This window comes from Taudactylus pleione, unplaced genomic scaffold, assembly GCF_031769625.1.
Source record: "Taudactylus pleione unplaced genomic scaffold, aTauple2 ptg000567l, whole genome shotgun sequence".
Taxonomy (NCBI): Eukaryota; Metazoa; Chordata; class Amphibia; order Anura; family Myobatrachidae; genus Taudactylus; species Taudactylus pleione.
In genome coordinates this window covers 6006719-6031983 of record NW_028284969.1, presented here as the reverse complement: position 1 = coordinate 6031983, position 25265 = coordinate 6006719, and the positions used below count along the sequence as shown (strand labels likewise).

General features: G+C 44.6%; 1 protein-coding gene across 1 annotated transcript in view; it reads right to left on the bottom strand.

Annotated features, from left to right (window-relative positions):
- Window positions 1-7857: 7857 nt before the first annotated feature.
- ADRA1A (adrenoceptor alpha 1A) overlaps window positions 7858-25265 on the bottom strand; it is a 60280-nt gene continuing 42872 nt past the window's right edge. The window contains exon 2 of the mRNA XM_088453060.1: window positions 7858-8607. Within this exon, the coding sequence (XP_088309186.1) occupies window positions 8093-8607 (515 nt within the window). The 3' untranslated portion in view covers window positions 7858-8092. The remainder of the gene's footprint in view (window positions 8608-25265) is intronic.

Here is a 25265-nt window from a genome sequence, read left to right as displayed (position 1 = left end):
CGGATTGGGCCACCGGGATAGTTCCCGCTGGGCCGGTCCAATCCACCCCTCTGCCAGGCTGGCTGACATTGCCTGCCCGTCCGCCTAACAGCAGCTATTTCACACTTGCCGGTTTTGGCCGGCCGGACAAAAAACAGGCAGAAGCCGGGAAAGTTTTTGCAGGCACTCAGTGCCTTTCACATGGAACAGCTTTGAGCCGTCCTTAATGTGTTTTTATTCCCCTCTGGCCGGTGTGTCTAAGGGGAAACATTGTTTCCTATACTCCACTGCCTTGCTTGGATGGCATGGATACGGCATGGCAGCCATCCTGCTCAGTGGATACTCCCGGCTGTTACACGGTGACCGTGCTGTGCCCGTGCCGTGTGAAAGGACCCACCAGGTTCCTTTTTTAACCCAATTTTACACACGGCAAAAAAGCGTCCGTTTTTTTGCCGGCCTGGCCAAAACTGGCAAATGTGAAATAGGCCTATGGATGCCTGTGCCGGCTGCCGCACTGTTCTACTGTGGAACGCAAACAGGAAGCTGTCATAGGCTCTGGCTAGCAGGCATTTCAGAGTGCCGTTAGCCAGGAGCCGCAGCGCTGACAGAGTCACTGTATATGGAGCTTGTGCTTCAACCAGGGAACCACAGCGGGGGCAGAGTGCGGCACTGTAAGCAGGGCCAGGTGAAACCAAGGGGTGGTCCGTTTGTGGCAAGACCACCCCTTAGCAGTGCAGGGCCGGACAGCAAGCAACGCCGAAGTCGGTCAGGACCACCCACAATTACCACAGTCACATGCAATGGTGGATTTAGGCTCCCCTTTCCAGCGGTCCAGTGAGGTCTACCCCCTGCCACCACAGTCGACACACAGAGATCCTGGACCCTGTGTCAGCTGCACCTAAACAGCTCTACATTTAAAGGTAAGCAGTCTGGGGATCCTATGTGAAACTAAATCACAGACTACCTATCCAGCTGTGATGAGACTACAAGTCCCAGCACACTTTGTCAGCTGGATGTGCAGGGACTTGTAGTGCCATCACAGCTAGAAAGGCCCTGAAAAGACAAGTGTGTGTGTATACATGTATATATATTATACGGGCACAGTCGTGTTATATTAAGGCTGCATCTAAAAAAATGGATTTCTCCATAGAGAATTCCGAAGGGGGGGCAGGGTGTTTAAGGGGCTACACCTCAAAAGCTATAGGAGGTACCGAGTTGAAATTTGGTAGGGGCGGGTAGAACTGTCGCACGGTGCTGCATGCCAAATTTCAGGGCAAAAACAAAAAATGAGGACATGGCAGTAATCGAAAGCTCCAACTGTCACTATTTTCTGACATTCTCAATTAGGAACCCTTTTCTGCTATAGTCCATGGGGGATTTTTGGGAAGGCAACACTCAGGGTAGGGGTGAAATTTAGACTTGGGGTTTGTTTTATTAGGTAGCTATTGTGCCAGGGTACGTGCTTTTGTGGGTCAGGTAAATTAGAAAGTTACAGTTTTTAATTTATTACCTCAAGAATGCGCCATTGTAGAGATAGAACTTTTCAACTTGTTGTGCAGCCGCAGTAGGAGCCTCCAGCAGGTGTAATAACTGTGGCTTCACTTGGGTGCACCAAGATGGCCGTCGTTTGCGAGCTTTAGCGGTGGTGGGCTCGGGGGAAAGAAGCTGGCATTAGCTGTAGTGGGAGCCGGTGGAAAGGCGCGGGGGGGTAGCGGGCATCAGCTGCGGCCAGAACCCGGGGACAGTAGCGGGCTTTAGCAGCGGCGGTGCGGAGGCAGTGCGGGCGGTGGTAGTGCAGGCGTTAGGATCCAGGGGGAGGTAGCAGTACACAGAATGCAGGCTCGGAACTGGTAGACCCATGATACCTGCTTCTGTGTTAATTAAAAACAAAATGGCGTGGCCCCGCCCCAGAAAATAACCAACACCGGGCTTTGGAGCCCCAGTACTGGTTGTGCTAAATACAGGGGACAAACGATGTAGGGGTCCCCCGTATTAAGTACAACCAGCACCAGACTATTCAGAACCTGTCCTGGTTGCCAAATATGGGGGACAAATGACGTAGGGGTCCCCCATATTTAGCGCAACCAGCACAGGGCTCTGAGCCTGTCCTGATTCTGGAAATACAGGGGGAAAAATGCATGGGGTCCCCCTGTATTTACCAGAACCAGCACCGGACCCCTTCTAGTGGGGAGGGATGCCACAGCCAGGGTAGCCCTTTCACCGGGCCCTCCAGCTGCAGCATCACCCTTGACCACTAGTCAAGGGGTCCCCCTCCTCAGGGCACCCCAGGCCCAGGCTGATAGCCTGGGGCTAACCCCAGCACCCCTGGGCGGTGGGTGCCGGTTGATTATGTAAAGTGTGGTGCATATGAAAATATAAATATTGTCTTTTGCTGTGGAACTACAGCTCTCAGCAAGCCTCCCCCGCATGCTGGTACTTGGAGAACCACAAGCATCAGCATGCGGGGCATTACAGGCTTGCTGGTACTTTTAGCTCCACAGCAAAAGCAATATTAAAAAAAAACACAAACACCGTAGAAAAGTACAATTTTATTAAAACATACATGCACACACACATGTACTCACACATGCATGCACTATCTCACATACTCACCTATGTATCCCTGAAGCCATTCTGTCCTCTTCTCCAGTAGATTATCCAATGGGGAGTACCTGTAATAAAAATTCCATACTCACCTAATCCTATGCGTAGATCAGGTCCTCTTCACACAATCCATGTTCTTGGCAAAAAAAAACAAACGAGATACCCGGACCCTCGCACATTAGTAGTGTTCTCTAAGAACACTACTGCCCGAATGACAGCTCCGCCCGGGATTTCAGTACAGAAATCCCAGTGCAGAGCGCTCATTGGCTGAGAGAGGCGAGCTTTCCGCCTCTCAGCCAATGAGCTGTTCTCACCATTGACTTCAATGCTGAGAACCGAGCGTGCCCTTTTCAAAAATGGTGCCTCAGCGCCATGTTTTAAATTCAAAGATGGCCACCGTGAGCCAATCACGACTCGCAACGTCATCGCCGCGCCCCCGTGGCTGGCTTAACTATAGCCAGCGCGAGGCCCTGTCCATTCAGTCGATGACTGGGGAGCTGGAGAAACCAGCTGAAGAAAGAAGACGCCGCGGAAACCCTGGATGGGCGGCGGCTGCACAAAAGAGCTTAATGGCCGCCACGCTCCAGGTGAAGACGCCGGAGAAAGTCCTGGGGGAGCGGCAGCCATGTAATAGAGCTTAAAGGTTGCCACCCCACAGGTGAAGGTGCAGCATAATAAAATACTTTAAAAAAATGGTGTCTGTTTTATGTTAATATTTCTTTTGCAGGGGTACTATAGGTGCCAGCAGGCCCTTAATGCCCCGCCTGCTGGTACTTGTGGTTCTCCAAGTACCAGTATGCGGGGATGCCTGCTGGGACCTGTAGTACTATTGCAAAAAACAATATTTATATTTTCATATGCACTACACTTTACATAATCAGCCCGGCACCCACCGCCCAAGGGTGCTGGGGATAGCCCCGGGCTATCAGCCTGGACCTGGGGTGCCCTGAGGAGGGGGACCCCTTTATTGGGGGTCCCCAACTCCCCAGGGATCCCCGGCCTGGGCTGACTAGCGGTTAGGGGTGATGCTGCGGCTGGGGGGCCCGGTCCCTGGCTGTGACATCACCCCCCCACTAGAAGGAGTCCGGTGCTGGTCCTGGTAAATACAGGGGTACCCTACACATTTCCCCCCCCCTGTATGTCCAGAACCAGGACCGGCTCAGAGCCCTGTGCTGGTTGCACTAAATACGGGGGACCCCTACATCATTTGCCCTCCATATTTTGGCAACCAGGACTGGTTCTGAAAAGCCTGGTGCTGGTTGTGCTTTATGCAGGGAACCCCCACGTCATTTGTCCCCTGTATTTAGCACAACCAGTACTGGGGCTCAAAAGCCCGATGCTGGTTTTCCTCTAGGGGGCGGGGCTAAGCCTTTTTTTTTACACATTCAATTTTTAACAGATGTGTAGATGGATCTCATGCTGCATTCATGCATCTGTGACTTATTGATTTGATTTTCTCAGGTGCATACACACCAGTGAGCCCACTGATGCCCCCTTTGCACTGCACCGCTGCCACTGCTCTGCACCACTGCTGGTGCCGCTACTTCACACGCCTACAGCCGTCTCGCATTCTGCACCTCCCAAACTAACCTCCTGTGTGCTGTCCCCTCTTCCACCTGCGTTAGTGTACCATTTTGTTGCCCTTCTCCCCTGCAGGTGGCCCGGTTTGCTCATCCAAACCCTGATAGTTAATAAATTTTAAAATAGCTATAAAATTGCATAAACAAAAAATCCTTACGGTTTCACATGTCCCATTAAGGATACTTAGACATGATCTGAAATTCCACAAAACCTATTGATTTTCTGCCACTCAAACTTCAAAAAGCAATGAAATTACGATCATTAAGGCTGACGCCTGTATGGAGGTGTTCCTTGTGCAATACAGATATGGTATGCCATCACACCCTGTGGTTAACTGCAGATTCAGCACTCTCACAGAATGAGATTGCTGTCACTCACAAAATGGTGGCGCTACTAATTCACAGAATTGTGTGCTCATTGGAATACACACATGCAGTCATGAGGTCAAAGCAGAAAATAGAGCTGTGCAGATGGAATAAAAGTGGTATGGATGGGGGGAGGAGACACAGCAGCGTGGATAGGTGAGACAAAAAGGCGTATAGAGGAGGGAAGGTTAAGAAGTACAGAGGGGGGGTAGCCAAAGTAATGCAGATCGGTGGAAAACAGTGGTGTGGATGGGGGGAAACAGAGTGGCATGGTTTGGAGGTATAGCGACGTGGATGGGGGAAGAGAGTGGCATGGACATGGGAAGACAGAGCAGTGCAGAAGGGTAAATACAGATTGGTGCAGATAAGGGAATACAGACTAGCACAAATAGGAGAACACACAACAGTAGGGATTGCGGAAGACAGATTAGTGTGAATGGGTAGGAAGACAGAGTAGTGCGGGTGGGGGGAGGAGACAGAGTTGCACAGTTGAGGGGGACAGAGTGGTGCAGATGGAGGAAGAAAGAGGGCCACAGAGGAAAGGAAGACAGCGACATGGCTTAGGGGAAGGCAGTGGTGCAGAAGGAAACAGAGTGGCACGGATGCAGGGTGGTGCAGATGGAGAAAGACAGATTGGTGCAGATGAGAGAACACAGACTACCATAGTTTGGAGACCACACAGCAGTAGGGATTGGGGAGACAGATTGGTGTGGATAGGGAGGAAGACAGAGTGGCGCGGGTGGTGGGGGGAGACAGAGTAGCATGGTTGGGAGACCAGAGTAGTGCAGATGGAGGAAGAAAGAGTGCCACAGATGAGAGAAAGACAGCAACATGGCTGTGGAGAAGGCACATATGCAGGGCGGTGTGGCTAGGGAAAACATTGGTGCGGATGAGGGAACACAGACTATCACAGTTGGGAGACCACACAGCAGTAGGGATTGGGGAATATATAGCAGCATGGAGGTATAAAGGGGAAGAAAGTGTACATGCATAGACAAGAGTATGATATTTTTAAAAATAAGGGAGCTGAACGTGTATTCTAAATGAGATAAATGTATGCAGTGAGAAGGATGTTGGAAGCCAGTGAAATTGTTTTCGTGATCAAAAGGGAAGATTGTGGGCACTGAGTGAGATGTGGAAGCCACAGAACTGGTCAAACCTCAGTTGCATAGACTGCATGTGTGTATTCCAATGAGCACACAATTCTGTGAATTAGCAGCTCCACCATTTTGTGAGTGACAGCAAACTCATTCTGTGAGAGTGCTGAATCTGCAGTTAACCACAGGGTGTGATGGCATACCATATCTGTATTGCGCAAGGAACACGTCAGCCTTAATGATTGTTATTTCATTGCTTTTTGAAGTTTGAGTGGCAGAAAATCAATAGGTTTTGTGAATTTTCAGATCATGTCTAACTAAGTAGCCTTAATGGGACATGTGAAACCGTAAAGTTTTTTGTCTATGGAATATATATATATATATATTTAAAATGTGTGACTGTGTGTGTGTGTGTATGTATATATATATATATATATATATATATGTGTGTGTGTATATATATATATATATATATATATATATATATAGTGTGTATACATACAGTATATATACCCTCATTGTCCCTGCCTTAACTCTCCCTGTAACTCGACCTCAGAGTCTAGATACTTTTCAGCTAATTGATATGGACGTGAGGTTGAGTGAGGGCAGAAGTGCGGCTCTATACCCTGAAAGCGCCGTTATTTTGTCTCAAATGTAGTGTCCGGCCACCAAAAGTATAAACGTGTACCCTCGCCACGCTTCAGGCATGGTGGCACAGTCCGCTTTGCTTGCCACAGGCTACTACAATAGATGTACACACGATTAGTAAATTATGACGTCAGGGTCCTTTAGCTAAAAGGGGTCTAGCTGCCATCCTGCCTTCATCCCTCCCCACCCCATAACTAACATTGTGTCCTTATCCTGTCTGTAACTCGTCTCAATATTCTTGCCGCTCGTACTGCCAGTCACTTACTCTGACCCTCATAGTCCTGTCATTCACCTTTATATCACTCACACTGACCCTCAATGTCCCTACACTCATCAATTACAGTATTCCTGCCAGTCACGCTATCATTTAAGCTAAGTACCACACAAACACCCACAATGTTACAGTCACACTCTCACCCTGGCACTCACGCTAAATAACACACAATCACGTCAGCATGCATGCGAAGAGTGGCGTCATGCATCCCGCCCTGTATGTTAATTTTTGTGTGGATATGTTTCTTTGCTATATATGTATTTTAAGAGAGTAATAGCCAAATCCACACACACACATACACACACGTGCACACATACATACACTAACTCACTCAGAAATGCAAGATCCATACTGGGCTCTATGTAAAAAGCAAAGTGTAAAGCGACATAAATAGACCGCAGCTTTATCCAAATATTTTTTGCATCCAACTCAGAATCAGGCTCTATGAGGAGGGATCCTGCCCCCCTCCACAGACCCCACTCCCTCAACAGACCCCGCCTCTATTAGGGCTGCTTCTATAAATTTCCCGGCTGGTTCTCCAGCCCAATCCACCCTTGTAAGCATGTTACTCATCCTAAGAACATTCCACTCCAAATTCTTTTACATCGGGACAATCCCGATTTGTGGGGACTTTTATCCAGGCTGTTGATTCTGTTAGGACGACCTCCACTGAGAGGGTAGAGAGGGGAGTTGAGTGTGCATTGTGCTTTAGAAGATCTAAGTATACCCATGAGAGACGTGGCATACAGCAGTGTGATGTAGCTACACCCCAATATAACATGGCCTCTCCCCATAAGGCAGCAGCGCCTACGCACTTTCCCAATTTGCATGTGAACAATTGGATATATATTCTACTGTAACTCCTACCCACTTTTATATATACTACTCCGATTGACTAAGGGGCTCATTTATCAACGTGTTTTATCATATGCGGTGGTGAAAAATTACAGTTGAGAGCTGATTGGCTGGTGCACCATTTATCATATGCAACGAGTTTTAAAACCCATTGCGTATGATAAAACACGTTGTGAAATAGGCCCCTATCTGTGCAAAAGTACACATTATTCACTAACTAGACCAGTGTCAGTATTGTGTGTGACTGTCTGTGCACTACAATCAAACAAATGCAGATGGAAAACTTAACCATGTAACACTAGTTGACATATTCTACATGTATCCACACTGCACATGAAAACTCAGCATGAATCTTGCACAGATGAGCACAGGACATGAATAGTAATGCATTAGGCTACTTCCTGATCATTTTATTTGCATTTACATAGCACCCATGGAGGCCATTTAATCCATGCATCCATATCCGAGGTGCAATTCTAGCAGCATAGTCATGAGGTTCCAAATGTTGGTATGAAAAAGTTATCAGTTCACTCAGCAAGAAGGGTAACAATGAGGCTCAAGTCACAGTGGAATGTAAATGGCGCTGACTGGAATTGAAACTGTGAACTTGTACATTCAGGGTTAACAAAAATGTACAGTCGCTTCTATTCCCCACGCACCACGTGTCTGAGAATTCTGTCCTTCCTTACTTAGACGGGTTCCCCGTTTTCACTCACGGAGATGGTATGTATTTTAATGGTGGGAACATTATGGCACGTGCGTGTTGGCTCTGCGCCGATGCAGCAGCAGGTCCGCAAAATCGACTTGCTGCTCACCCTGGCAGTCGAACAGTTTGAAAAGTCCTTTGGTTGCCCGTAAGGCGAGGAGGGACTAGGTACTGGAGAAAAATATTTCCATTCGCAGACTCCATCGGTCTTTGTGATCTTGTAGAACGTCTCTCCAGATCCCACTGGGATTCTTACGACATCTCTGTGTTCCTCAGGACTGCGTTGGACAGGGCTGCTCAGGATGTAGCCTGATAAGTACTTACTTGAGGCCTGCCTCCGGTGTGAGCAGCGAGCGTGCAGGATGTTCTGGAATGCTTTCCTGAACTCACGGCTGGAACACGGGTAGATAACTGGGTTGATGCAGCTGTTAAAATATCCCAGCCAGAATGTGATTTTGAAAATAGTAACTGAAGGTTTGGCTGGAGGGTAGAGGGAGCCTGTAAAATAAAATAAAATCAAGTCAGCATCTTTTCAGACTATTTAATTATAACAGATACATAATAGGAGCCAACACAGCTTGTGTGTACACTGACTTTTCTGGAAACTTAAAAACTTTTCATTTGAATCCTTTGGGTCAATATAAGGCATACTTGCCTACCCTCCCGATTTGGTCGGAAGCCTCCCGAAAATCGGGTGCCGCTCCCGACCTCCCGGGAAGGCAGGCAAGCCTCCCAGCTGCCGGTGACCCCTCCTATTACATGTAAAGCCCCCGCAGCGGGGGACGGCGACACATAAAAGTAATTAAATATGCATACCTCATACTCACACCTTACTGTATGAGAACGTTGTTTATGAGAAGTCACTAGAGGCACTAGTTCCTAGTGAACTGCTAGCATGTCATCTCATGGGTTCAGCTCACAAAATGGCCGTCTCCTCAGTCTTCGTTACTTTCAACATGAACTATTTGATCAGTTATTCAATGGGAACCTTGTACATGTGACATGCTTTCCTTGTCCGGAAATCAGCATACCTTTCATAGGCGAACGCAGGGGTTTTTACAGTTGCCTGGAAACCCCCCTCCCTAGCCCACACCATGATGACCACAATAAAAATAGCATATGATACTAAAGTTGCCTGTTTTTAAGATCCCCTCAGTGTCAAAATTAAATAATTAGCACTACCTGCTGATCTTTTAAAATGTGTCAGCCAGTAATGAATATACTTGTGCACCAACTAGGAGATCTGGAAAACATGCACTGTTAGGAGTGCAGTGATATAGACCATCTTTGGGATCAATTATTAATAATGTATAAAATTACACTATCCGGTACATAAGGAGACCAATCTGCACATCTATGTCCAGGGTAGTGCAAGGTTCTTTTTCTGCCCCCCCCCCAGATTCCCGAACTTGCTCAAATGATCTGGAATGGAGCCCACATCTGAAATAAATACATTTAGCTCAGAAAGGATGGCCGTACTCCCGCATATAATAGCATACTGTAATTGCTGGTCCTGTATGCTGTATGTCAGAGTTATATCATATCTTTGTATGATGTATATATACTGTAGCTGGTTAAGTTCTGATTATGCCCTCTTCATGGACTGGCCACACTTGCTTTAAAATCAAGCATTTGGAAACCCCTCTTTAGAAATTCTACGTTTGCCACTGCCTTTTGTGTTCAATATTGTAGTAATATGTTCGATATAAGTAATATAATATCATCAATTGTAGTTTTATTGTATGTTACATATTTTGACTGTGCCTTTGTAAGGGTAAAATGATAAGTGTTGGATCCCCTCCTATTCTTCACAGAGACCATTTCAGTGGGCCTTACTTACAATGTGCCACCCTGTGACTATTAATGGGAATGCCTACTCTGCTCCCTGAAGAGTCTTTCACAACAGGAGGCGTGATGCCTCCTGTGCATTACCATATCTGCAAGGATCGCAATTTCCAAACTGCCCACTTGCAGCTTTGCAATTGCGATCGTTGCTGAATCAGGCCCCTAGACCACAGTCCCATTGGAGACCAATGGAATGTCCTAAAGAGGGCCGTGCACATGAGATTCCCTCACAGTTTGCTGGACTTTGAACTTTTTGCAGGGAAGAGTGAAGTAGAATTGCAAAGTCCAGGAGCATGAAGTTGACAGGGACTTATTCAAAAAGATTATCTGCTATAATGAAAGTAAAATATGCTTCCACAAAGTATTAGTTTAAGGGTATGCCCACTTATGCAACCAGGGTATTGCAGGTTTTCACTTGAATTTTGTTGGTGTTCAGGTCACATTTTAAAGGTGGAAAAATAGTATGACATGAATTATTTGGATTCCAGGCTTTATATCACAAAAAACTTGCAATTTCATTAAGGGTGTGTAGACTTTTTATATCTAATGTATATTAAACATTGTCTGCACTGGGGTAGTTGGGCTCAGTATGCTGCTTATTACTACACTTTGAAAAAAAATGGGAAGTGTTGTGTTTCAATGTTTGCACTGGTCACTATAACAATCCCAGTCAGAGATTAACACTTAATTCTATCTACTTGTGTTTATTCAGCTAGTGTAAATCCTGTAATCTCCTGTATGACTGTAAAGATAAATGCATATATTAATGTATGAACATTACTGTAGAACAAAAATGTGACAAATTACATGGAAAATAAGGACCATAATAGGTCAGTGCGAGAGAGGCAACTGCCCAGGGTGCAAGGATTAAGAAGTGTGCAATGAAATGACTATCTTAGGTTCATTTGAGTAAAGACAAGGAGTGTCTGTTTTCTTTCTTGATTTAAAATGTCTGTTGGCAGACATACGTATTGGTTCCAGTGGCAGAACCACCGGTGGTGCAGGTGGTGCTTTGCGACGGGGGCCTGCAGAAGGCAACACTGTTAGAGAGCAGTGCAGTACTAATAATGTGTCAAATTGACTCATTACAGTACGCTGCGGCTGCTCGCAGGCCATAATGAAGAAGGAAATAGTCCGACAGAAGGAGAGGTGGGGGCCCCTTCTCTTCGTATCCTCTTCCTGTCACTCTAGACTAGAGTGACTATTTACCTACATACTCCATCTCCCTCAGCTCCTACACTCAGCCCCTCCTCTCCTCTATTGTACTACACCCTCCTATACCTGACCGAGACTCCGCCATAACCCTGAGTCCCTGTCCCTCCTCTTCTTTGTCTATTCTTCTACACCCTCCTATCCCTGCCCGAGACCCTGCTCCCTAACCCCAAGTCCCTACCCCTTCCTTTCCAGTCTAGCCCTGTCTCTCCTTTACTGTGCCATAGAACTCAACAGGGACCACACAGATCTTCCTTCTGGACAGGTAAGTGCCAGTGGAGGTGTAAAATGTTTTAGTATTATCTAGGGGTATGGTATAATTATGCAACGGGGAGGGGTGTACTTGTTTTTTTTCTGAAGGGGAAGTGACGTTAGTGTGTATTTTAATTCTGTCTTTGGTGTTGGTGGGAGGGTGTATCAATGTAATGTAATGTGTGTGGGGGGGCATATACATTTTCTGTGTGTGTGTGAGGGGTGTGTAACTTATATGTGTGCCACTAATTATCTCTGCATTATCTGGCGGTCACTGCGATGCTTTCTGCATTATATAGCGGGTACTGATGTTTTGTGTGTTATATGGCACTCAACGCAATGCTCTTTGCAATACATGGTGGTCACTTCAATGTTGTCTGCATTATTTTGCGGTCACTGCTATGTTCATTGTATTAAATGGTGGTAACTGTGATGTTCTCTGTATAATATGGTGGTCACAACAGAGCTTGCTATATTATATGGCGATCACTGCAAAACTCTCTGCATTATATGGCGCTACAGTGCTCTGAGGCTACGCCCCCTTCCCAACAAGATCATGTCCACTTTGGCACACTCAAAAACTACCTGATTTGCAGCATATGTGTGTGTGTGGGGGGCCCCAAAGCATATTGTTACACATGGACCCACCAGTCACTAGTTCCACCACTGAGTGGTGCATGACCTGTGGCAGCATAGAGAGCTACAAATGTATGGGGCTCTGTAAAATGTTATTAGACTGACCCCAATATGCAAAATGTGCCATAGATAGTAAAAAGTTATTTACATTATTTTTCAATGTCTGCACCAATTCTATCTATCTATCTATCTATCTATCTATCTATCTATCTATCTATCTATCTGTCTGTCTGTCTGTCTGTCTGTCGGGCTGTCTGTCTGTCTAGTTTCCCTTCTATATATTCCATGCCCAATAGTGTACTATTCTAAACACTTCTGGTCCCAAAATCTGTTATTTGATATCACGATTGATAGCAACCATGATTGACTGAAATGAAATATCATCCAGCGACACCATTACAATGATCAACTGGGCAAATAATTCAGATGGAAACATGCTATTTGCCGTCATCTCCAGAAAGAAGAATGTGTAAACAACATTTTATTGAACGTAAAGAACTGTATTCCGGAGAGAGACTTGTAGAGACGCAGCGGTATTGTGCAGTTTACTGACTGACTAGATGACAAAAGAAACATTTTATAAAAGCGGATTAGACTGGAAATTTAAATCCAATCTCTTGAAGTAGTATTGTTAAACAATTATGGATTTGAGGAGCCTGAGCAGAATACAAAGCAGTCGCTGACTCTTTGAGTAAAGCTTTCTTATAGCTGCCATTACTAGACGGTGCAGAAGAAGGTTAGAGTAACTGTCAATACAAAAACGCTCTTTTCAAGTGGTTTGTCAGCTTTCATGAATAGATAAATGAACAAAACGAAACACATTCATTAAAATGCATGTTTATGGATTTACTCTACTAAGCTTTTTGCGAAATTGTGTCTTTCCTAATGTGACTTTGGATTGTGCTGGCTAGGTATGAAATAAATTGTTTAATTACTGGCTGATGAATGAGAAACGGACAAACCAACATTTGAATGAGCATTCTGAAGACACTTTAATGCCAGGAGAATGCATTTGTAAACATAGGATATGATACAATTTAGGTGTTTGTTGATAGTCAATTTAAAATATTAGCAACAAAGCTTCTGGCTCTTCCCATGCTCACCAGCCTAGTTCCTCCTCCATTTATCTGTAGTGTACTGAATCATATATGCATGTGGTTGCTATCAGCGGTGATACTTACCTGCCTCCTGTGGAGGGGCTCCAACCCCTATCCATTGCGCATGTGCGAAAAAAGAATGGCCAGAAAAAATGTACACGAGCCTCGTGCATGCACAATAAATACAGCTTCAGTGCTAAAAGCCAAATAGAGCTGCTATAATAAAAGCAATAGAGGCTACCCATTGGAAGCACTCTATCTGTTAATGGTAGTCCTTACTGGAAGTCCCAGGGAGGGGGAACACCTCCCCTGGGGCTACCTATCTGAAGTGTGATTAGCAGAGAGTGCTTCCAATGGGACGCCACTTGACAGGAGGAAGGTAGGAACCGCCACTGTTAATTGTGGCCGCGGACAGGGGGCTCACAAAGGATTGATGGATTTTACTGGGGTAAATCCACCACTGGTTGCTATAATATCCTTTTAATCCGGACACATGAATTACACAGGTTATGTAGCTGGCTTCAAGGGGCATATTATTTCTCAAAAAATATTTGCGACATATACCGGTTTTCGGGGGTGCCCAGAAATATTAAGGATCCCCTGAATATATGAAGCTGTAAGATTTGGGCAACTTCTTCACTAGTCCACTTATCCACTCTTTTCACCATCTTATATATCAACATCATAGACAAGTAGTTTAAAGCATGGCATAATTTCCTACTCTCCTAAATGTCTAGGAGAGTTTCATGGATTCACGAGTGAGCAGATCATTCTTCTGGATCCTGCTTCTGTTTTTTTAGGAAATGGGTGTGGCCTTAATGACGTGATTCTCTGAGAACCTTGTCATCATGGTGATGATTTGAATCGCATTGTCACCTCCCCCCATGCTCTTGTAACTTGGACCACCCCCTGGAAACTCCAAATAGGTCCACATATTAGGCAGCTATTGTGGCACAGTGATTAGCAGTCCTGGGGCCGTGAGTTTGATTCCAAATTTGCATGTTCTTCCCAGGTTTGTGTGGGTTTCCTCTGGGTGTTCTGGGTTTCCACAGCCCAGAAAAATACTAGTAGGTTAAATAGCTGCTGACAAAATAGACCCTAGTGTTTGTGTTGTAGGGAATTTAGACTATAAGATACAATTTTAATTTTTAAACATAAACTTTATTTTCTCAGGAATGACAGTAAGGGATGAGCTAGAACAATAAATCAGGGGATACAGCATCATTCACAACGTTACAGCCTTCACAGCAAATCAACCAAAACTAATTTATGACATATCTTAATAGACAAGTTGCTGGACATTATACATATAAGTTACTAAATCACTAATGGGCTCATGCAAAGTTGTTAGGCAAGAGGGCGTTCATTACAAAATAGGTATACAGAAAAATAGAGCATTTCTGCACATACTTTATGCAGAGCAGAAGTTCCTCTGCATTGGAAACATATGGGACTAGATTACTACAAGTAACCATCATCTGTGCCTACTTGCATCTGCTTTATAGCAGGGGCAAAAGATACGCCTCCTCCTAATAAGCATATATGGGCTTACTTTATTCATTTTAGCCTAATACATTTTTTTGTGGCTTGGTTAAACATTAACCTATCACCAATAGCACAAATACAATACAAATATAGGGGGGGGATTCAATTAGCCGTGAAAAGTTTTATTAGGCTCCCTTTTTTCACCCGATACCTTTGTTAACGCCCGTTAAATTGACGTGTTTACGGGTGCTGACATGGGTTAACAGGCGTTAACACACAGATCCGTGAAAAGTTCACGGACTTGTGGGAAGCGGCACCCGTTAACCACCTAGTCATCAGGGATTCTTTTTCACTGGGCAGTGGTAAAAAAAATCCCTGATAAGTCCTGCACATCGGCCTACTTGGGGCATGTCTCAGCATACCACTTGAAAGTTCTCATCTGGATCCAAAGTTATGGCACTTGGTGTACAAGGACATTCTACCTGTTAAGGTCCCCTCACACAGAGCCGTAACTAGACTTTTTGGTGCCCTGTGCCAGAGAGAGCATGCCCCCCCCCCATTTTTTAAATAGGGACATAAGATAGTGGACCTGTAAAAGGGTCATGGCTTCATAAAGAAGGGCCAGGGAAGAGATAGGAGAGGCAAGGGGATGCTGGGGATAAAAGAAGAGGAAGCTACAAGTGAGAATGATAATAAACAGGAAAATTGACAGGCCCAAACAACGCCCACTGCCCTGCGGTGCCCTGTGCCATGGCACTGGTCGCACTACCCTAGTTACGGCCCTGCCCTCACAATATGTTAGTGCTACATTCTGTCAGATGAAAATACCCAAAAAAGGAATGTTCTCAATTTTCGTACACTTCATGTAGTCCTGTGACTCATGGTTAAAATTAAAAGAATTGAAAGACTCAGGGGCCTATTCATCATAACTAAAATTTCTCTGGAGGTAATTAGGTTTAGAACCCGCATGGAGTTCTACCTAATTACCGGAGGAATTCATCATTCCTCCGCTCCATAACTATCTATTTCGAAAAGCTGTCATTTTTGCGATGACAGCTTTTCAGGAAATAGTTTTCCCTCTCTACTCTAACTTACTGCAGCTGTAATCAGTTCTGCGCATGCGCTGTTACATCGGTAAAAGCAGCGCATGCGCAGCACTGCCTGCAGCTGCGGTAATTCTGTGTGCCCTCCCCAACCCCCCTCACCTCCCCCTGTCCCCGACTTACCTGCCCGCTGCAGCCGCCTCCGGCTCCATCTACTGTGCTGACACTGTGTTCTCCCGAAAGAACACAGTAAAGTTTAGAAAAAAACACTTTTTTTTTTTCTAAACTTTACTGTGTTCTGCCTGGAGGGAGCGGAGGAGGACCTGCCCACGCTGCAAGTGACACAGGTAAGTGTCACTTGTAATACATCATTTTCGGAATTTGATGAATAACATAATTTCCATATCCCCATACTAATGTATGGGGAGTGTGGAAATTGACACAGGGGGACTTAACCAGGAGATATCAGTGATATCTCCTGTGTTAAGTGTCTTCATGAATACTAAAATAACGGTAATTAAGGAAAATGTCCTTAAAAACGCTATCTTAGCGTTGATGGATAGGCTCCTCAATTGGATAAAAAAGCAGAATAATTTGTAAAAAAAAACGACAAAATGGCAAATCTGTCCTACTATAACATGCAAAGAGCAATGTACGTGTGAAATACAAAACCTCGGAATAGAGGGCCTGATTCAAATATGGATGCAAGGCCGAAATTTACACAGTTGTACGATTACCGGCTGACTGCACATGCGTTGTGGCTGCACTGTGCATGAGCCAAGATACCTTAGTGATGTTGCTTTCAGGGATCATTTAGGGGCAGTTATGGGGAGTGGCGGCAAAAATGCAGTCATAACGTGGGCATTTTTGGGGCATGTCTCAGCATACTACTATGAATCTGTATGCAGAAAACTTGGCGCCAGATTCTCAGTTCCCGCCGTCATTGTTCACGACCTTAGGTTTACTCAGATGGTCGATTATTGAAGGATCTGCGATCACCGCTGCGTGTTTGTACATATTGCTTGAATCTTCGAAGCTGCTGGTGGGCGTCTCAATACATCTCCAGGCAACTGCAGCATTAGCATATTTTTGCGAAGCAGCTGCACACGGGATCGCAGCTGCAATCGCATTAGCGTACATACCTGAATCAGGCCCAGTCAATCTGCATGATTAGACATATCTGTTCAAGCTGCAATGGTACAGACACAGAGAGAATGGTCCTGGAAGCCAATAGTTTCAGTGTTATGTTGGAAGAGGATATGTCTTTGGTAAAAGTAGAAAAATGTGTGAAGTTTCAAAAGTGTTTCCTAAAGAAAGCGGAAGGCAGCCAATGTCATTGCTATGACCTCACTAAGTATTCCAATCAAATTCCGGAGGCAGCTCTGAAAGATCAGGTAGAGTTTGGTGTGATAGATGAGACAACTGAAGTTTTCGATATAAAAAAATAAACATGCAGTTTGTGTCCTGTTTTGTAAAGATAACCTCAGCTCTGAAAGTGATGTCTTAGATCTTGTGGAAATAGCTGACATATGTATTTGTGGAAATGGAAAACAGTATATTTATGGTGCATATAGTAAGTTACCTAGTGACAACTTTATTGGCTTCTGCACTGACATACAGTATGATGGGTTCATGTGAAAGGGTTGCAACATATATTGCACTGCAATTTCCATAGGTGATCTTTATCAAATGTGTGTGTTATACTGGGTACACACTGTACAGATATTTCTGCAGATGATGGTCATTCAAACACAGTGAACGGCCATCATCTGCTTCTGCCCGCGGGTCTGCAGACATATCTGTCCATCGGCTGTACAACATAGCCAATGTGATATGTCTGAGAACGACGATGTTCATAGTAGAGATGAGCGGTTCGGATTCTGTGGAATCCGAACCGCTCCGAACATTGGGGATCCGAGTCCACCCGAACCCTGTTCGGGTGTTCACCGCCTGACTCGGATCCCCGTTCGGGGCCGAACGGCGGCCGCCTGATGTCGGATTCTCACTAGAGAATCCGACATCAGGTCTCCTCGCGTGTAGGGCAGAGCGCAGTGATAGCGCTCTGCCCTACACAGACACAGACACACAGCCGCCAGCGGCAGCTGTGTGTTTGTTACAGCAGCCAATGAGAGTCACACAGACTCTCATTGGCTGCTGCACGGAGGGAGCCGGCTGGAGCTCACACATGAGCTCCGTCTTCCGGCTCCCTCCTCAGCGTGTGACAGAGCGGACGGCGCGGGAGCGGGGATACAGGTAAGTTTTATTTTTTTTATTTTTTTACTTGTCAAAGGTCCGGGGGCGCTACTGGGGGGGGGGGTCTGCACTACTGGGGGGGGTCTGCTACTGGGGGGGGGCTATACTACTGGGGGGGCCATACTACAGAGGGGCCTGCTACTGGGGGGGCTATACTACTGGGGGGGGTCTGCACTACTGGGGGGGGTCTGCTACTGGGGGAGGCAATACTACTGGGGGGGCCATACTACAGAGGGGCCTGCTACTGGGGGGGGCTATACTACTGGGGGGGGGTCTGCTACTGGGGGGGCCATACTACTGGGGGGGATCTGCACTATTGGGGGGCCATACTACAGAGGGGCCTGCTACTGGGGGGGGGCTATACTACTGGGGGGGTCTGCACTACTGGGGGGGGGTCTGCTACTGGGCAGGGCTATACTACTGGGGGGGCCATACTACAGAGGGGCCTGCTACTGGGGGGGGCTATACTACTGGGGGGGGTCTGCTACTGGGGGGGCCATACTACTGAGGGGCCTGCTACTGGGGGGGGCCATACTACTGGGGGGGCCTACTACAGGGGGGGCCATACTACAGGGGGGCCCATACTACAGGGGGGCTACTACTGGAGCAGCCTACTACTGGGGGGGCCTGCTACTGGGGCAGCCTACTACTGGGGGAGCCATACTACTGGGGGGGCATACTACTGGGTGGCATGCTAATGGGGGGCATACTACTGGGGGGGCCTGCTAATGGGGGACATACTACTGGGGGGGCCTGCTAATGGGGGGCATACTACTGGGGAGCATTCAACTGGGGGCACTGCATAGTGGACCGTACTACTAAGGGGACTGCATAGGGGGCACCACTGCTGGGGGACATTGTGTAAGGGACACCGCTACTGTGGGCATTGTGTAAAAGGGTCACTACTGTGGGCATTGTGTAAAAGGGGCACTACTGTGTGTCGTAACATAAATAAGAGACACTACTTTATGGTGTAATGTGAATCAGGCCCTATGTGCGGTGTAATGCTAATAAGATTGTGCACTGTGACTCCTAGGGCCGTAGCCCACTTTGTAAACAAGTACTGTGACTCTGCTGGCCGTACCCCACTGGGTGGGTGCACTACTTTTCATTTCTGCCACTGCTGTGTGGCAATGTGTCATAGATGTGCTTTATACTGTGGTGTCTGTGTCGTTGTGCCGCTGCTTTGTCGCTTAGTAACCAGTCAGCTCACTGCAACCTTTGGCCAATAATGTTGAAAACAATATTATAAGCTGTGATATGGTCTAAATTGACTGGAAATTAATGTTATTGAGGTTAATAATACTCTAGGAAGAAAAAAAAGACCAATTTATGTGATTTTAGCTTTTTTTGTCAATTTTTGTAAAAAAATCCAAATCCAAATCCAAATCCAAAGCCAGTCACCGCAGTTTGGCAAATCCAAATCCAAATCCAAAGCCGGACGACGAATTAGAACCAAATCCAAATCCAAATCCGGCAAAAATGGTCCGGCGCACATCCCTAGTTCATAGTCATATCGCGGGTACACAGTGGCCAACGGGCAGCAGATATATTGGCCGATCAATTGATCGGCCAATATATCTGTCAGTGTGTACCCAGCTTTAATGAGCCATCCTGCAACTGCACGTCTTCCACAGTTATTGAAGGATTTAACTAGATTTGTTTATAGTCTTATCAGAAGGAGTTTTAAGCATCAACAGGCGTACTGGGAAACTCGGGGCATTGTTGTTGCACCAGTCCATAAAATGCTCAAAAGTGGTCTGGATCACTAACCTTTCCTTGAAGAGTTTGTTGACTGAGTACTGGAACAGGAGTAAGCATTATGACACTATTTCACTGATCTTGCATTTGAAGATTCTAGCCATACTACTGAACAGCCCTGAAAACGTTGTCATGTCCTATTAATTGGGTACCTATTGAGTATGTGCCCTTTGCTCTTGGAAGGATGTAGTTGGCATCCTGGCGGTCGGGATGCCGTCGGTTAGAATACCCGTGCCGGAATCCTGAAAGCAATCAGAATTATGGCTCCAGAATCCCGCCCGCTTACACCTCGACGGTAAGTATTAGGGTTATGGGGAGGGTTAGGTTTAAGGGTTAGGCACTAGGGGGAGGGTTATGGTTAGGCTTCGGGAAAGGTGGGTTAGGGTTAGGATACTTACCTAATCCTGTTCGGATACTGGACCGCCTGGATCCCATACTCAACCCTCTTGGCATGATCACAATTTGGGGAGCAACCAATGTTTCATAGACAGAAAACCTGATCAAACACTACTGATGTAACGAAAATAAAGCTCATACTGAAATAGAAAAGGGTTTCTCTTGACAAAGCATACATAGATCCATTTGCACATTCATCCCTCATTGCACTAAAAAAATGATGATGTACTGGTACCTGACCGAGGATGGCATGACCTGCTCTACCACACCCCCTGCTTTACAGCTAAAGCCTCTGTACAATTTACCAGTGGTGAAAATTCTCTGCCAATGCCCAGAGGTAAGTTGGTCTCCTTCGAGGCAACACCACCAAAGTTGAAGAACAGTGCAGTGTGGTGCCGAAAGGTGGGGGGAGGTTTGGAGGCTTATCAGAAAAACCTTCCTGGCTGTCAGGTATCTGCTTCAGTGACATGGAACATGCAGGCAATGTGGTGGCTACACCTTCTCTGTCCTCTCCTCCTACCCTCGGAGGTCTGTCAATCAAATAAGAGGCTCCGCCCCTCCGGACTACACAATCTAAGGAGGTGATGCTGAAAGACTTCTTGGTGGGGAAAATTGATGTCTGTGTGAGTGTGTGTGTATATGGGGGTAGTGACTACTGACAAAGTGAGTGAATGTGTTAATGATTGCTGGGAGTGTGAAAATGATTAATGAATGGGTTAATCAGTGCTGGGTTGGGGGAAGTTATTAGGTTCTGAGTGGGGGTGATAATGAGTGAATAGGTTGATGGGTGCTGTGTGGGGAGATCTTTATGGGAGCTGATAAAGAGTGGATGAAAGTGTTAATGGATGCTGGGAGGGTGAAATGATAATGAAATGGAGAGGAAAATGGCGAATGAATTCCCAGGCGGAGATTGATGGGTTTAATTGATTCACTGATTCATGGATTCTTCCGGGGAATGGGTTGGGGGAAGGTAATGGTTGCTGACTGTGTTAATGGCTGCTATCAGGATTGGTAAATGGGTTTGCTGGGCATAAATGGTGAATGTAAATGTGGTGGAGGTGAATGGGTGTTCTGAGTATACAACAGTGTTTAATAGATTTACAGACAGGATGTGTGATTATAGGTTAATGCCAGTTTGTTTTAGCAGGGCACTGCTTTCTGTCCATTTTTCAGATAGAAAAATGCATCTTGACCCCTCTTGGAGCACCACGCTGAGCTCCGGGTGAGAGTTGTTAATATTGGAGGAGGTTCTGCTGCACTGCCTCCTGTACTGGGAGACTGGGGGGGTGGGCCTAGATGCCAGGCTTCCCATTAAGTTTTCTGCCTCCATTTCTATTTTGGAACCTCTGCTCCACAGCCAGCACAAATCTGTCTGCCTTGTGTCGACTTGGCAGGAGGTAAACATATGTATGTACATGTGTTATGGTATAATTAATGGATTGAAGACACTGACAATACATAATTTTTGTATTGTGGGCACAGATGTGTGGCATATTTATGTATTGCGGGCACTAATGTGTGGCTTTATTATGTATTGTGGCACTGATCTGTGGCATATTTATGTATTGTGGCACTAATGTGTGGCATATTTACGTATTGTGGCACTAATGTGTGGCATATTTATGTATTGTGGCACTGATGTGTGGCATATTTACGTATTGTGGCACTAATGTGTGGTATAATTATGTATTGCGGCACTGATGTATGGCTTTATTGTGTATTGCAGGTACTGATGTGTATCATAATTATGTATTGTGGCACTGATGTGTGGTATAATTATGTATTGTGACACCAATGTGTGGTATATTTATGTATTGTGGCACTGATGTGTCATAATCATGTATTGTAGGTACTGATGTGCATCATAATTATGTATTGTGGCACTGATGAGTGGCATATTTATGTATTATGGCACTAATGTGTGGTATAATTATGTATTGCGGCACTGATGTATGGCTTTATTGTGTATTGCAGGATCTGATGTGTGGCATATGTATGTATTGTGGCACTGATGTGTGGCATATTTATGTATTGTGGCACTTATGTGTGGTATAATTATGTATTATGGCACTGATGTGTGGTATAATTATGTATTGTGACACTGATATGTGGAATATTTATGTATTGTGGCACTGATGTGTGGAATATTTATGTATTGTGGCACTGATGTGTGGTATAATTATGTATTGCGGCACTGATGTATGGCTCTATTGTGTATTGCAGGTACTGATGTGCATCATAATTATGTATTGTGGCACTGATGTGTGGTATAATTATGTATTGTGACACTGATGTGTGGAATATTTATGTATTGTGGCACTGATGTGTGGCATATTTATGTATTGTGGCACTGATGTGTGGTATAATTGTGTATTGTGGCACTGATGTGTGGTAAAATTATGTATTGTGACACTGATGTGTGGCATAATTATGTATTGCAGGCACTGATGTGTGGTATAATTATGTATTGTGACACTGATGTGTGGTTTAATTATGTATTGCAGGCACTGATGTGTGGTATAATTATGTATTGTGGCACTGATGTGTTGTACAATTATGTATTGTGACACTGATGTGTGGTATAATTATGTATTGCAGGTACTGATGTCCGTCATAATTATGTATTGTGGCACTGATGAGTGGCATATTGTGGCACGAATGTGTGGCATATTTATGTATTATGGCACTGATGTGTGGCGTATGTATTGTGACACTGATGTGTGGCTTTATTATGTATTGCAGGTACTGATGTGTGGTATAATTATGTATTGTGGCACTGATGTGTGGTATAATTATGTATTATGGCATTGATGTGTGGTATAATTATGTAGTGCAGTAACTGATGTGTGGCATATTTATGTATTGTGGCACTGATGTGTTGTATAATTATGTATTGTGGCACTGATGTGTCATAATTATGTATTGTGACACTGATGTGTTGTATAATTATGTATTGTGACACTGATGTGTGGTATAATTATGTATTGTGACACTGATGTGTGGCATATTTATGTATTGTGGGAATTCATGTGCATCATAATTATGTATTGTGGCACTGATGTGTGGTATAATTATGTATTGCAGGTACTGATGTCCGTCATAATTATGTATTGTGGCACTGATGAGTGGCATATTGTGGCATGAATGTGTGGCATATTTATGTATTATGGCACTAATGTGTGGTATAATTATGTATTGTGGCACTGATGTATGGCTTTATTGTGTATTGCAGGTACTGATGTGTGACATATGTATGTATTGTGACACTGATGTGTGGCTTTATTATGTACTGCAGGTACTGATGTGCATCATAATATTGTATTGTGGCACTGATGTGTGGCATATTTATGTATTGTGGCACTGATGTGTGGTATAATTATGTATTGTGACACTGATGTGTGGCATAATTATGTATTGCAGGCACTGATGTGTGGTATAATTATGTATTGTGGTACTGATGTGTGGTATAATTATGTATTGCAGGCACTGATGTGTGGTATAATTATGTATTGTGGCACTGATGTGTGGTATAATTATGTATTGCAGGCACTGATGTGTGGTATAATTATGTATTGTGGCACTGATGTGTGGTATAATTATGTATTGCAGGCACTGATGTGTGGTATAATTATGTATTGCAGGCACTGATGTCTGGTATATTTATGCATTGCAGGTACTGATGTCCGTCATAATTATGTATTGTGACACGAATGTGTGGCATATTTATGTATTATGGCACTGATGTGTGGCATATGTATGTATTGTGACACTGATGTGTGGCTTTATTATGTATTGCAGGTACTGATGTGCATCATAATGATGTAATATGGCACTGATGTGTGGTATAATTATGTATTGCAGTAACTGATGTGTGGCATATTTATGTATTGTGGCACTGATGTGTGGCATATTTATGTATTGTGGCACTGATGTGTGGCATATTTATGCATTGTGGCACTGATGTGTGGTATAATTATGTATAGTGGCACTGATGTGTCATAATTATGTATTGTGACACTGATGTGTTGTATAATTATGTATTGTGACACTGATGTGTGGTATAATTATGTATTGTGACACTGATGTGTGGCATATTTATGTATTGTGGCACTAATGTGTGGCATATTTATGTATTGTGGGCATTCATGTGCATCATAATTATGTATTGTGGCACTGATGTGTGGTATAATTATGTATTGCAGGTACTGATGTCCGTCATAATTATGTATTGTAGCACTGATGAGTGGCATATTGTGGCACGAACGTGTGGCATATTTATGTATTATGGCACTGATGTGTGGCATATGTCTTATTGTGACACTGATGTATGGCTTTATTATGTATTGCAGGTACTGATGTGCATCATAATTATGTATTATGGCACTGATGTGTGGTATAATTATGTATTGCAGTAACTGATGTGCGGCATATTTATGTATTGTAGCACTGATGTGTGGCATATTTATGCATTGTGGCACTGATGTGTGGTATAATTATGTATTGTGGCACTGATGTGTCATAATTATGTATTGTGGCACTGATGTGTGGTATAATTATGTATTGTGACACTGATGTGTGGTATAATGATGTATTGTGACACTGATGTGTGGTATAATTATGTATTGTGGCACTGATGTGTGGTATAATTATGTATTGCAGGTACTGATGTCCGTCATAATTATGTATTGTGGCACTGATGAGTGGCATATTGTGGCACGAATGTGTGGCATATTTATGTATTATGGCACTAATGTGTGGTATAATTATGTATTGCGGCACTGATGTATGGCTTTATTGTGTATTGCAGGTACTGATGTGTGGCATATGTATGTATTGTGACACTGATGTGTGGCTTTATTATATACTGCCGGTACTGATGTGCATCATAATTATGTATTGTGGCACTGATGTGTGGTATAATTATGTATTATGGCACTGATGTGTGGCATATGTATGTATTGTGACACTGATGTGTGGCTTTATTATGTACTGCAGGTACTGATGTGCATCATAATTATGTATTGTGGCACTGATGTGTGACATTTATGTATTGTGGCACTGATGTGTGGTATAATTATGTATTGTGGCACTGATGTGTGGTATAATTATGTATTATGGCACTGATGTGTGGTATAATTATGTATTATGGCACTGATGTGTGGTATAATTATGTATT